The 15,425-nt window shown below is 44.4% G+C and overlaps 1 protein-coding gene across 7 annotated transcripts in view; it reads left to right on the top strand.

Annotated features, from left to right (window-relative positions):
- The window catches only part of PHACTR1 (phosphatase and actin regulator 1), a 318,012-nt gene extending 306,521 nt beyond the window's left edge, over window positions 1-11,491 (top strand). For all 7 annotated transcript variants that reach the window (XM_074871786.1, XM_074871767.1, XM_074871795.1 and 4 more), the window contains 3 exons: window positions 771-911; window positions 4,233-4,309; window positions 6,578-11,491. In XM_074871786.1, the coding sequence (XP_074727887.1) occupies window positions 771-911; window positions 4,233-4,309; window positions 6,578-6,593 (234 nt within the window). In that variant the 3' untranslated portion in view covers window positions 6,594-11,491. The remainder of the gene's footprint in view (window positions 1-770; window positions 912-4,232; window positions 4,310-6,577) is intronic.
- Window positions 11,492-15,425: the final 3,934 nt, after the last annotated feature.

Raw genomic sequence — 15,425 nt, 5'->3', positions numbered from 1 at the left:
AGAGTTTTGACTGTGGCTGCCTATTCTGCTGTGGAATTTGAAAGAAATGCTTTGGAACAATGAAGATGATTTCTTGACATGATACAATGCACCCTTGCAATTTTTTTTTGGCTTGTAGTATGCAATGTGAACTGTTAAAAGTCAAATAGGCTGTGACACAAAATAGAGCTGCAGCATACAGTGAAAAGTTCAATGAGCACTAGTCATCATCCTGCCTGCCTTTTCTGGAGGTAAGGACAAGTCTGCAGAATATCAGAACGGTAAGAAAAGTCATTTGACACCTTTTGCACATAATTCAGGGCACAAGCAGCTCGGTGCCTTTGCCTGACTCTTCCCAGGCAGCACATAAGCACACGCAGCAGCTTCAGGCTGGGGAGCGTACAGCCTGTGTGGGTAGTTTTAAAGTTGTGTTGTGGTCTTTGTCTCTTCCTGAGACATTGGTGCACTAGGAGACTTTCTTGCATTACATCTTATTTCTGCCAGGGTTGATCAATGTCAGCCAGGGATTGGGATCTCCAGTCACAGTTGCTTCCCAAACAACAGTGGGCTGCTCCAGCAGCAGGGTAGGATGATACTCAAGGTGCTATTAACGAGAGGTTATCTTCCAAGTAGCAATTCTGTGAAAGGTTGATAAAAACAATGGTACTGGGAATGTCTGAACCCTCTTATTATCATAATGATGGTTGTAGTAAAAAAAATCCCCAAGCAGCACTCCGCAGGGAAAAAGCAAAGTCCTGATGTCTTTCTCCACTCCTTCCTCAAACCTGCAGCTGAGTCAAAGGCCCACGGTAGAAGAGCTACGTGAGAGGAAGATCCTCATCCGCTTCAGTGACTACGTAGAAGTGGCAGACGCGCAGGACTATGACAGGAGGGCGGACAAACCCTGGACACGACTCACAGCTGCTGACAAAGTAAGTGGAACAACTTTGGGAGAGCCATGATCTGAATAGCTAGAGCATGTCACAGCAGATGGCATCCTCCCATGGCCATCATGGAATAAACCTCCACCTGACATCCCTTCCCAACACACCTGTGGCTTCTTCCCATTCACAAGGTTTGTTATTTTGAGTCATAAATCTTTGGCAAGAAGGCTCCTATAGGTGTGGAATGCAGGAGCAAGCCTAGCAGCATTTATACCACTTAAACAAAGAGGAGAAAATATCAAGCCCTTTGAGGAAAGGTCTCGATGGCAGCTGCCTTGTTTGTTTGTTGGTTTTGGTCTTGCCACATAATGCTGCCAGCTGAGAACTCCTGCAAGATGTAGCAGAGCAGTGGGACAGCAGCACGTGCAAGAATTGATGTGCCAGGACTGAGCAGGCCTGGGTGCAAAAATGGCAGCAGGTCAAATAACTGGCAAAGACACCTCTGTCCCACTGAAGCCAGGTAACCTCTCACTAATGTGTTACAACAGGGGCCTTTACTGAGGATTTCTGCCCCATTCCACAGAGTATTTTAAGCACTAAACTGAAATCACATGAGCCCTGCAGATAGAGGAAAGCTGCACGTTTGGCATTGAGTGCACCGATGGACCTTCACCAAGTGGTGTCTGTGGTGTCGGCACTGGTGGCAGAGGGGTTAAATTGCTGGAAAATTACATCAGTCACATCCTGAGGGTCTTAATGGTGCCTCAGGAGGAAGACTTAAACATTTTATGGCCACTGAAAGTAAAGAGGACCATGAGGCTGATCAGTGACTGCCATGCTTTAGTTGCTCTATGATGCCCATGTGATTTTAAAGACTTTGAGGTACCTGACTTTCTTTGCTGTGGGAGTCAAACAGCGATGGAGCCCATGATGTCCAGTGTTTAGAGACAGGAGCAGGATTCCTGACATTGCCACTCATTTATGGTGCTCTTGGTTTTATTCACAGAGGAAAGGGCAGCCTATTCTACTTGTATAATTTTACCAGAGGACTTGTATAGTTTTGTGACCACTGGTTTTCTCCTTGACAGAGGGCTTTTTCAGTTTAGCTTTGGATAAGTTATTGTAACATAAACTGATCTGAATAAAAAAGAAAAACTTCCTCTGGACTGTCCACAGACCATAACATACTGGGTTAAATCAGCTTTTCCCATTTTACCTCACCACACTGGACAAGATCTTATTCAACTGGCTTAGTTATATTCTCCCAATTGGTAGATGAGGGAGAGAATAAATCTCCAACTGGTTCCACAGCCTTTGAGAGATCCCTGTCTGACATGAAAGGCATGGAGAGACTTCATCTGGAAAGGAGAAGATTTGGTGTCCAGAGAGGTCCTTTCTCATCCTATGAAAAGAACAAGTATTAAATACCACTATTAAACATAGCCTGGTAAAGAATTCAGTATTAAGGCAAAGTACTTTGAGGCCACGTTTTCTTTTTTATACTGCATTTGCAAAGTCAATACACTGAACAAAGGGCTTATGTTCTCCAAATGAGCCTTTTCTAAGCAAAGCAGGAGAAGAACAAATGTTTGTCATTTTAATGTTAATGCCCCTTACGGCATAAGGAAGCAGATATATTATTTTGGGGAGTTGGGTCATATGGGTGGTATTCTGATTTCAGATGACCTGCTTTTCCCCACCACTGTGTCCACTGTTTTTCCAACAAATAGCCAGACAAACTGGAAGCAACTCTGAAATGCCTGACAAAACTGCAACATCCTATAAAAGATTATTTTCTTCCAGAGTTTTGATTCAATAACTCTCTTCGTTGGTCAGCACAGGATAGATTTATTGCAGAAAACAGATTTTAGTAACGGACTTCTCTATCAGTAAATCTTGCTCTGTGTGCTGGATGTAGGGAACTACCTTCAGTCTGACTTCGTCTTTACCAGGTCTGACTGTTACGGGAATAAAAAGGACACTTCTGAATCTCTCCAACAGCTGAGGGATGCAGGCGGGAATAGATTTCAGACCTTGTGAGAGTCAGCAGCCTGTGTGGCCTCCTTCACAGTCACTTAAGCAGCAAATTGGTCTGCTGAAGGTAGGCCCTTGAGTTGCTGCATAGCCATTGCTCTGTCCTGATAGATGGAGGCAGAGCCTGACAGACATTTCTAAGGTAAATAAAAAAGCAAAGCTCTGCAGAAAGGGCACAAGGGGCCTTTTCTGTAGATCACACTCACAAAATCTATCGCTTAGGGCTTGTCAAGGCAAAGGTGACTGTATCAGTGGCTGTTGCAAAAGCCCTGTTTCAGGCTTGCACTAGATTTCCTTCATCAAGAAAAATTCCTGACAGACATGAGTACCACCGACCGGAGCCGCTTGCAGCTGCTGATGGCAATTTCAGCATCATGCAGAAAGGCTGCAGCACACACCTTGGACCCATGGGAGCGTTTGGCCACAGCAGCCACCTTGCACATCCTCTCCCAATGCTCATGGCAAGACCCACTTGTGAGCTGCAATTGTCACAGGGCTGTCAGAATTCATGACTTTGGGTGTGGGACTTGAGCCAGTTCTGCTGAGCCCCCTCTCCACCACAAAGCTGAGTCCCTCCTAGTCACCCCTTCTTCTTTTTTTAACTCTTCCATATTTCTCTTCTTGCCAGTCACCCCTGATTTTCTTCTCCCTCATGGACAAACCACAGCAGCTGTAGGTAACTGGGTCTCCTGGTGCTGAATACAACCACCTGTGGCTAGTTTTCTGCTGGATTAGTGCGTTGAATTGGTTCAGCAAATGGCACAGCCGGGTCAGAAGGGAGGAGGAGGGCAGCAGAGGGGCACAGCCTGAGGTGGAGAGGAAGGCAGGGAGCCAGGCATCCCTCTTTTCCTCCAAGTAAGCTCAGCCACTTTAGGCAACTTCACATGAGGAAATTCAGGACCGCGTAAAGGCAGGAGACATCTCAAACATGAGTCTGGCAGGATCCAAGTGGAGTTTACTCACAGTCCAGCTCTGAAACAGATCGCAGTGTTTGAGAAACTGTGGTGCACGGTTTTTTTCTCACGCTTACCTAATTTGGATTTTGTACATGAAAGTGTTTACATAATAAGCCAGAACTGGTTCTGTATCTGCGTTGTCTATGATACATTTTCAAATCGAGCCATTCCACCAAAGGATTTATCTTTTCCCTTTATGTGATTTAGAACATGTTTATCTCTGTTCTTTTTCACATTTTAAAGTCTTTTTTATGTTTTTCTTTCTCTCTCTGATAATATTAGCTATCTGCTTCACTTTTAATATACTGTTTTGAGAACAAAGTGAACTTACTTTGATCTCTCTTATTTATACATTTATGAGTTTATTTGTCCTTTGCAGGCAGCCATTCGGAAAGAGCTTAATGAATTTAAAAGCACTGAAATGGAAGTCCATGAATTAAGTAGGCATCTAACAAGGTAAGCTGAGATTAATTTTTTAAGACTATCAGTGAATACTGTTGTTTTCAAAAAAAAAAACAACCCAGCAGCTGTTTCTCCATCACCCGCTGAACACACCATGAGGTCTAGACAACATTTAGAATTACAGGCTGTAAAAGGAACTCGCACAGATGAACTCATGCTGCCCCATTATGTGGTGGTGTGCAGGCATGTGCTGTCCGTTTAATAAAGTGTAACCTCCTTTAATTTTATTTTTCAAATCATCATGCTTTGGCTGTATGTCTGTTCTTCTGATAGCAAAAGTTAATAGTGTTGGTGTCTGAAGGAGGACAGGGAACTCTTGTAGAGTCAGCACATAGCAAGGTATGAACGCATGTACACTCAAACCCCGCGGAGCCTTACGGCTGTTCCACGCTACGCACGTCCCACACACAGATCTTTCAGTCCTGTCCTCCATGTCCTGCAGTAGGCGATGCAGTGGGGAAATAGCAAGTTTGGCATTATAAGAGAGGCACTATTTTTTACACTCTAGCCTTTTTTTAGTTAAAAAGGTAGAGATCGAATGAATTATCCATGACCCCAAACTAACAGCCCTCCTCTCTGACTGGCTAGGGCAAGGCATGCTGGGAGGTCAGGGCACATTCCCTCACACAGCCTGTGCTGAGTCTGCTCTGGCTTTGATGCTGAGATGAGCTGAACTCCTGGCATTTCAGCTGAAGTCAGGCCTTTACAAATCAACATTAACCCCCCACTCATTGTTAAACATTAAAGACAAGTGCTAGGTATTGAAGACAAGTGACAGTGAGATCTGATGCAAAACTGGCACTGCCCTTATATTAATACTTTCATCAGCTAGGTGCTCATAAAAAATGCAGTCCATACTTTTAAGAAAAATACAGAAAAGCTTAAGGCAAAATTAATTTTGCATTAGGGCATTTTTATGTGTATAAATTCATAATTATATTAAAATTCACCATATGTATTATGCATATATTCCCTTGCAGAAACGATCTCCCTTCTACTTCTTAGCACGTGCTAGGATGGTTGCACTGGGGTTTGTAATAACGGAGTGCTGCTAGAGACAAGCCAGCTGGTTTTGAGCCACAAGGTCTGGAAGAAGCTTTAGGGTGTGCAGTTGGCCTAGATCTGTTGACCCCAGTGACTGAGCCTTTGAGGGACATTTGGCTCACTCCTCCAGGAGAGCGGTGACAAATTTAGAAAGGATAAGGCTGTTTAAAAGGGGGTGTTGCTACAAGGAGTTGAGCTCCACTGAGAGCTCCATTGATTTCCATGAGGTCTTTAGCATCCCACAAACACAGAGACTGGTTTAGTTTTCCGGCAGCCTCTGAGTTGCTTGGCTTTCAAAGGTTTCTGGGCAGTATTTTGCTTCTCTTCCAATGTTGGGGTAAGCAGTGACCCTCTGAGGTGACTCAGTTTTTATTTGAAAGCCGCTGAGTAGCTTTGACTCACTAAGTGTGGGCCAGGCATACTCAGAGGTAGAGCTAATATAATAGAAATTGGAGTAAGAGTTTGTCTGAAGTTCAGCAGGACTTACTGGTTAGACAAGTGGCTTCAGGAAGTATGCACTTGAAGGAAGCACACTTAGACAAAATAGAGTAATTCCCTTAAACAAACTTCAATAAATCACCATTATAAAATCATTAGCAAGGTAATGAGCTATTCATGTCATTAAGCAGAGGCATGAGCTGAGCAAAGAATGTGTGGTGCTTTACTAGTGGGACACATTAATTAATTAATGATAGAGTGAAAAATCAAAGCTTAATAAAAAAATATATTTGCAGAGCTGACAAACCCAGGCCTCGTGACACAGGGTGTACTTGCAGGAAGGGTGGCCATTTAAGCTCTACTTGTCTCTTTAGCTTCTGACATTAAGAAATAATCATGCTTGAATTGTATGTAAATCTGGCTGAAGAGCATAAGGTTTGTCTAAACCAGACAATTTTTGTGGAATCAAGCATGATGTGGTCTGGAAGAGGACTAGCTAATAACTCGCTCAGGGATCTGATAGGATGGACCCAAAGCCTGTTAGTGTCTTTGGCAGATTTTGATGCAAACTGCTTACACCTATGAACTGCAAGTCTGGTGAGGATCAAAGAAGTGTGAATGTCTGTTCTGGGTCCACAGTGCCAGCATAGCCAATGTCAGTGCTGCAGGAATCAAGCTGCCTAATTATAGCAATTAGTTCTCCATTTTTTAATGTACAATATGCATGTGAGGATATTACCTTACTATTTGTCTTTTTTTTTTTCCCCCCTTGGGTTTTAGGTTTCATAGACCGTAGCAGTTCAATTCTACCTGACTACTATGCCATCTTCAAAACATAACTAAAAGGAACCATAAGTGCTGGTATTATTCACTTCTCTGTTACGTACAATGTAAATCTTCTGAACTGCCTTTTTAAAAAAAAAATAGTAGAAAAATAAATATAAAAAAAGGAGAATTGTATTTACATGTGACGAGTACTGCAGCATCATCAGACCTGCTGGTTCAAGCTTCAATAACAGAAAATACCCCTGGTGGGAATCGTGCCAAGACTTGGCATCTATGTATAAGACTTTCCCGGCATGTGGATTTGCCATACATGTTCAAGCCCAGCTGGCGGTGCATCCATTTCATCTTCAGGCACCCCTCATCCTGACAAGCCTCTGTCATCAACTCTAGAGAGCCCTGAGATGGTGTTCAGGGAGTCACTGGCCTGGGTGAAGTCTCCAAAAGATGAGCACCTATGGCACTAAAGCACTTATACCAAACACTCCTTTCAGGCTGCAAGCACCTTATGAGGATTGTGAAGGAGCAAAACTACTCTACAGGCCAGCCCATCTGTGAATATCATCTGACTAGAAAAGCATTTCTTTCCCTGGAAAAGTTTATGGCCAGTCAATAGGCACTGTTCAGCTCCCAAGCAGAAAAAGGCATCACCTGTAAAGAACAGAACTCCCTAGTGAAGGCTGGTTCAGTTCTAGCAACTGTTTATTTTTCATCTCTTTCAAGTATAATTTTCTAAACGCCATTGTGAGCCCATCAGCAGTAAGCGATAAGAATGTTGACAACAAGCAAGCAAAACCCATCTCTTCATGGTCACTGCATGGCATTCACTCAGCTTGTAGTTTGTTTTTACACCCAAGCCTCGTGACTGTGTGAGAGCCAGCGCACGCCCGGCGGCAAGAAAGGCTGGGATTCCCACCAGCTCTGCAGAGGGACACACGACAGGAGCAACTGGGGTCTGATGAGGGACGTCTATCCTCTCTTGTATCATGTGTTTCAAGAACTGATCCTAAACTCATACTGAGAAAAATGTGACAGGTTGTGTTACCTGGCCTAACAAAAGGAGTCTGATGCATTGGTATGGATGGTGGGACTTGTGACTGGTACCCACAGCTGAGGTATAAGGACAGCAATTCAGAGGTGTTCTGTTTTGGTTTTAATTTATTTTTATTATAGTGGTTTTACTCACAAACTGACCAAGTAGAGCTCAGAGAGCTGGTCACTCTGGGCCTGGTTTACCTGCCAATTTAAGCGTGTGCTTAACTCTGCATAAGCGTGCAAACAGCCTCACTGCATTCAGGAACATGTCTGACAGGCTTAACTGAAGCTGAACACATTTAAGTGCTTTTCTGAACTTAGGCCAGCACCTTCTAAAATCAAGTCCTTAACTAGTGTAATGCCAGCAAGCTGAGGCAAACATTGTCTAGGATTCCTTTCCAGTTCTTACAAGAAACTATTATGCCATGGTTTAGGCCATTGGCCCAAAGCATTGTAGCAAAATTATTATAAGGAGTTCCAGATTATTATTTCAGGACACCGTTTTTTTCTTCCATAATAGCTATTTTGCTTTGACAGGTTGAACAGAGAGGCCAAAGTTTTTTACTACAGTATTGTTATTTCTGTTATTATTTTTTCCTTTCTCACAGTCTTCCACATATCTATCCATTCTTCTGTGCTCCCTCTCTACCTCCCCTGATGCCATGCTAACGTTGCCCTTCACTGATTGTGGGCTGAGAAGCCTCTTGCACCCGAGCATTTAATGGCCAATGCTGCATAGTGCCAACACTCCTGCCTCTTCTCAGGCCTCCGTCTCATTCCTCTGGTCGCAGGAGTAAAGCAAAAGGACCCGCACATAGCCCGTGGAGTTGCTCTTAGCATCCAGCCTGCCCAAACGACACTGGCAGTGAGGCTGATGCACTCCGTTTATGCTTAGTGGTGGTACTCAATACCTCACAGATTTGCTCTCCGTCAGAGAAAAGCGAAAGCGTTTCATTCTCATCTGTGGCCGTCCTTGCAATGCTGTGGATTATTAGCTATTAACTAAGAATTGGCTGTTGTAGGATAGAAGATGCTACAAATGAAAGCAAAAACCAGCTGGTTTCTGGTGCCTCATTTTTGCGGTATCGTGCCTCTGATGCGATACGCTTCCCAGGCTGGGTGATGATTTCTGAAGAAACACGCCCGGTGACCCCTGTATCACCAGCTCACAGTCACTTTAGATACAAGTTCATCAGTAGTGAAAGCCTTTAATGTGCAATGTTATCCGCTCAGTGCAGCAAAGACAGAGCACTTACCTACTGGCCAGGAATACACTGCTTTGGGGTTATTTTCATGAAAACCTGGGGTTCGTGTTTTTAAATTCATTCATACACACATGCACATGTAACAAGACTGCATCACAGCTTTAAAAAGGGAAAACAAAACTGTGCTTTTGACTGCACATACACAGTACTAGGAAAAGGCCCTGCAACACAGCTGTTTTGAAGAGCAGGAAGCCCTGATGTTCCCAGTATGGATCCCATACCTGCCCTGGCATTGTTAGCTTAGAGGTTCACCATGAAAGTAGGCCATTTAAGGAGCAGCAGTGACCAAAATCACAGAACTCAGTAGGCTGGTGGGAGGAAGAGGTGAGATTATTTTTTTTTTATTTTATGATTAAAATGAAGAGGAAAGAGATGGAAGTAGCAACTGCTACCATGAGTCTGTTGTCAGTGCTAGTCCCAGGGCAATGGGCAGTCTGTGGGCAGTGTCACTCTGGGTGCTCCCACTGTCCCTCGTGGGCAGGGACCCCAGCAATGCCCAGGCCTGCCAGTCTGGTAGCCTAAAATAAACCCTTGGGCACTGTTTGAGGCATGTTGCCCCTTGTTGAAGGCACCCTGCCTTCATCTGGGTGGGCCCAAGGCAGGTCCCTGCTGACTGACTGCTCAGCAAGTTGTCACACACAGCCTGCCTCAAGATTCATGCTGTCCCCAGGGCAGCTACATGCAGCAATGCTTCTTTCTTTTTTTTTTTTTTTTTTTTTAATTATGTTAACTCCTGGCTGAGCAGACACCAGGACACAGTGGAAGAACTGCCATATTTCTCCCAAACTGCAAGTAGAGCTTATTACTGAAAAGGGGAAAGGGGGGGAGAAAGAAGCCATATAAAGTGTTTGGCAGTGCAGTAAGCATCGCAGAACTGGCACTTCATCTGGTTTTCGCTTCAGTGAGTCTGGGTACTTTGCAAAGTTACCCTTTGGCAAGGCGTTATTCAACAACCTTTCAGTGCCTGAACGCTGCACTACATCCTTGGTTTGCACACCCACCTCTGGCGTCCATGGGAAATTGCAAGCGGACTGGGGAACAGCTAGTCCTTTTTTTTTTTTTTTAAATGTTTTCTTGAGCACTTGTTTTCTCATCTGTGAAAGCCACCTCTATCACAGCAAAGGAGTTGTGATTCTGTTGCAGCGGGGAATCAAAAACCAAACAGTCATGATTTCTCTCCTTCAACCTAGATTATGCGCAGGACAAAGATGATGGCATTCCTGCTAAGACTCTCTTAACATTGCAGTTCACACCAGTCATCTTCATTCATATTAGGAGGAGATTAATAGTAGTAACAAAGAAATTACATCAAGTTTAGAGAATGGGAAAATCAACGCAGAACAAAAATGGCTATTCCCATCATCCCTCTCCAGGGCTGGTAATGGTGAGAATATTCTAGAGTCAAAGAACAACATTTTGGTTATAATCTACTGAATCCCGATGGGTTATTCATACTTAAAATGTGAAAGTACTGTGACATCTGTTCTACAGCCTATGGGAAACTGAAGTGGAAACCAGGGTGGGGAGCTGAGGAGACGGCAGGGATTGGAAAAGCAATTCGAAAATGTCTAGACAAAAGTTTTGATTGTTCGGAAAAAAGTGACAGTGAGGAAGCACGATGGTGGCATCACCCTCCCACCTACACTTTTGCCAGCAGCAGGCTGCAGAGACCTGGTGATGTATTTATGACTAACAGGGAAGGTCAGCGTTGTGGCCTTTCCCCACCATACGCCTTGCTGGATAGGTACTTGCAAGCTGAAGTTTCAGGCTGCAGGTTTGCTGGGACAGGGCTCAGGCCAGCTTTTGTGTCTAGACAATTCCTGGTGTGCACTCTAGACATTATCAGAAGAGCAGGAAGGGGGGAAAAGCATATAATAGACTTCTAACTATTTTATATTAACTGAAACAACTTAGTGAGCCCATTACACAAATATATTTCAGCCTAATACTTATATGTAAGCACAGCACTTTGTCATCACTGCAACTAGTCACCAAACTCACCCTTCATTATTTCTACAGTGCTGTCTGTACAGTGGAAACTCTATAAACCAACAGAGGGGGAGCACTTCCAACATGCTAGTGAAAGCCTGCACTCATAAAAACAGATGGAAACCCGTAGTTGTACGTGAATGGGGGCTCCCTAACGTGCCTGCAAATAAAATCACTTCATATAAATAGCCATGAGAGATGACTAGGCTAATAAAAATATCAGGAAAGAAAAAGGGGGACAAATTATTTTTCCCAGGTGTTCAGTCTGCTTGAGCTTGGAACAACTTCTATAAACAAAGAGGAGGTAACGGGCACATTACCTGCATTCCCATGTGTCCCAGTTACTCCTGCACCAGTTGCATTTTCCAGTTGATATCCAAGTGTATGTATATAGTTTGTCTTTGTATAGGAGTGAGTGTGGTGGCTGTCAATCATATGTGCTCTTCCAGTATTGTAATTTAACAGATTATGGCTGTATGAAAATGATGTAAATAACTAGAAAAAAATTAAACTGGATCTCTATGTCCTAGTTTTTGTACATACTGAAACTGCATGGTATTTAAATTATTGTTTGTCTCTGATGTATGCAGTTTCTTAAAAAAATTAATTTAAAAAAAAAAGCATTCCTGTGCCCGTGTATTTTATCACGCTCTGTCCCAGTGACCGACAGGGTAACAAACGGCTGCAGTCAGGGATACGGGCCCTCCTGCCACCAGCCGGGCTCAGCAGGGCAGCCGGGCAGCTGCAGCGACGCAGCGTGTGCCCGCGGTGTGCCCGCACCTCAGCGGGGAGCAAGGCAGAGGCGCAGGACTTACCAGAGCAGGTGGATGGGACGTTGTGTCGGCTGAGCCACTCGTGCCATCTCTGTGAGCTGGTTCAGTGAAGGTGTGCAAAGGAAGGTGACGGGTACCTCCGCTGCTGAAGTTGTGCCCAACACCAGGCTAGTAAAGAACAAACCCAACAGTCTGCACTAGACACACGCACACCCCCCCATCCACCAACACCACCAAACCCCACCGCTCGCCACGTTTTTGGTACAGAGTACACTCTGTCAAGTGCCTACTGCCAGGGTCAATGTGCGGCATTTGCTGGTTCTGCTCTCCCTTCCCTGTTGATAAGTCTTTGTCCAATATCCAACACCCTGTGGTTAGAGAAAATGCCACTGAGTAGTACCAGCAAGTGCTATTGCTGTTCAGCAGAGCAGCCATACCTGCACATCCAGCTACTTCCCTATCACCTTTTCATTTCCCCCCCCCCCCACCCTTTTCTTTTCCCTGAGTAGCTTCAGTGGTTGCACAGCATTTCAGGTTGTGACAAGCTGCAGCTTCCGTGTAAGAAAAAGGGAAGGGAAAACCTTCACAAGCATAAGTACGTACCGTCAAACAGTCTCACTAGCCTTCTGCAGAAAGTACAGAAGGTAACAGCTCTGCTTAGGCTGTTCAGTTTTCATAATTAATGGTGCAAAAATTCTGAGCCGAAAGAAACAACTGGCACCCAGCTCTCTCACTGTAACTGTCAGGTGGGAGCAGCTCCCCTCCCCTGATGCACACAGAGGCCTCCAGTTACACAGAAATGAAAGGTCTGTATACTTTAACTGACCAAATTCTGCTCATTTCCATTGCTGATACGGAGACACAACATGATCAAAACTGGTACCTGGCTTTTTGTTTGTTTCCATTTGGGCAGGTTTTCACTGACCTCCTTACAATCCTTGTTTGTATGTATTTCTATTCTGACAGCCAACAAGCTTGTAGCTATCCAGTGAGGTTTGGATAAATAAATGAAGTAAAAACCCCTTAGTTTTTGACTAAAGCTCTTCCCCCCACAACTAGCTATGGCTTCTGTAGCAGCATTGTATAGTGTTCCGGTTACATATGGTAATTTCTATGCTTTAAAAAGAAAGCTGTTGGTGAGGATACATTGTACAGGGATGTGAGAACCCAGCCCCATGTCTTGCACTGACACCTCTGCACAAGGGCTGTGTTTTTATGTTTTAACAGAAGCATTTCATAAAACTGGTCTAAGGAAAGAGACGTGTGTGTGCAGTAAAGTCCGTGTAATTACTAGCCATCAAATTGCAATCTAATGCCATCCTTAGGCAGGAAATGGAGGAGGGCTGAAAAATTCAATTCTCCATCAAACAGGCAGCCCCCTGTGAGCAGCTCAGCAATACTGTTTGTACTACCTTTACGAGATGCTTCAAACCACCTCAGAAAAACTTAGGAGAGTCAGCCCACAGGAAGAGCCTGCAGCCAGGTGCACCCTGCAGTCACTCTCTTGTAACATTCCCTGTTAACAGGGCATAAGATACAACAAACTATATTTTAACATCTATTGGATGATTTTTACATACACAAATACATTAACCCTGAGAGGTAGAAGACAGACAAAGCTGTTTAGCAGCTGGTTTAGAATGTAAAAAGCTAGATCCATACTCACATCCATATGCACATGCACCCAAAAGCTGATCTTCAGTCCAAAATAAAGGCACCTAATTTTGAGGGGGGGGAGGGAAGGAAAAGGGAAACATGCTGGTCTCACTGAGCAAATCCCACGATGGCACTGGAAGCCCCATGGCTGCCAGACAGGAGCCCAGCAGACCCCAGCTGAGCAGTGTGCATGCATGCACACTGCCACCCCCCCCCCCCCCCCCCCGCCCCCGACACACGTGCACGAACACACTCTGCTGCTTGGCAGTGCCTGGCTAAGAGCTCAGTGCTCTCAGCGCAGAAATGGCATAAGATTCCTTTGTCACCACCTTCCTTGCCCCCATTTCGCCCCTCAGATCAAGGTTCCCAGGCAACCAAGTCTGAAAAGAACAGTGTGGCCATGCACTACTTTTCTTGCCTGGAGCTTCCATCACGTTTGGACGTCAGCTGGAAAAGAACCAGTACATGCAACATGGGACAGCACAGATGTGTGGCACTGCTTAAAACTCTCTGAAGAGAAAGTACTGCTTGAGGGGCGAACTGGACCAAGTTAAGCTTATTTTTCTTGTTTGCAAAGCCCATGAAGACATTTAGCAGGGGGAGGCTTGAAGGGGGAGGTTTCACTCTCCAAAGGGAATGCTTCAGTGTTGTTTCTATTATCTCCAGAGAAAAAAAAGAAGAAAAAAACCCCCACACAACCAAGAAACCATTCTTGGCAGCTAGTTTTGTACAAACAAACAAGCACGCAGCAAGTAGTTACATGCTCAGCGAGTCAAGGAGAAATAATATAAAGACAAAATATCTCATTTGCAAGCTTCTCACGAAAAATGACCATCAAATGACTTGTTACCTCACTCCTGAATGACACAGAGGTAACAAAACAAATAGCAAAGGTAAGGCCTTTCCCAGATTACTTAGCCAGGGTGTTCAGTAGGAGGCTCAACCATGTGCAACCCATGTAAGGAATTAGTAGCCCACAGCAGATAAATGACCAAACTTGGACTGTCCGCTGAAAGTACCCGGCTGGATGCTACAACTATTGCCGTATCTTAGTTAAAGAGGTCAAAGAGCAACTGTTAGCCACATATGCCAAACTCCAGGCTGATTACAATGGCTGGAGGCACAGACCAAGGCTTCCCAAACAGTGGACTCCACTCTAGGTTGGGACTTGAAAGGTGTCTTGCCTCAACCTCACCCTGATCATCACATGCTGGGGAGAGTGAAAGCTCACATTTCGCTGTTATGCTCTCTCAGGAAGTAGGTCTCAGCTAAAGCATTATGTTCAACAGACACCACCAAAAAGTAACTGAGAGCAAGTTAGCCAGATTCAGTCTTTTGGGAATTCAGTAAGTTTTCTGCATAAATTGTATCCCTCATAAATCCACAGTGAAAGCTTGAAAATGGATCCATTAAGATACACACAAATGTCTCTCACCAGATTGGTGAAGGAAGCACGGAGTTAAATCACTATCTAGTCTCTAGGGAACTCCCCTCCTTCAGCATAGCCCAGAATAAATAATGCACTCCATTAAAGAAACACTCCTGTTCTTTCTACCTGAAAATGAAAAAGTTGCACAGGAACTTCAGCAGACGTTAAAGTGGAACAGCACTCTGTCCCACATACACTGAAATGTTAAGTAAAATTGTTGTTACTCATGTGAAAACACTAAGATTTTCACTGTGAGGGTGACTGAGCACTGGCACAGGTTCCAGGGAGGTTGTGGAGGCTCCCTCCTTGGAGACATTCAAAAGCCACATGGACATGGTCCTGGGCTGTAGGTGGCCCTGCTTGAGCAGGGGCTTGGACCAGATGAACTCCAGAGGCCCCTGCCAACCTCAAACCTTCTGTGATTCTGTGAAAGTAGATCTCTGTCTCTCATCTGTGCAACTCCAGGGCCTGCCTATTGATGGAGAAAGGCTTTTTTAAATTAAAAATGAAACCAAAAAAAAAGTTTGGAGCCTTCAGTAAAACAGCGATTGGAGGAACATTCACTGGCAAGTCTGGAAGCAGTAACACTAACTTGCACTTCTAATTCAGCACAACTCTCTTCAGAGAATATGAGTTACTAATTCTCTTTCAAGACTGAAACTGCTAAACACCTTCAGTGTCATCAGTGCTTGTTTTTT

The sequence above is a fragment of the Strix uralensis genome, chromosome 1 (assembly GCF_047716275.1).
Source record: "Strix uralensis isolate ZFMK-TIS-50842 chromosome 1, bStrUra1, whole genome shotgun sequence".
Taxonomy (NCBI): domain Eukaryota; kingdom Metazoa; phylum Chordata; class Aves; order Strigiformes; family Strigidae; genus Strix; species Strix uralensis.
This window is presented reverse-complemented; position numbering and strand designations above follow the sequence as displayed.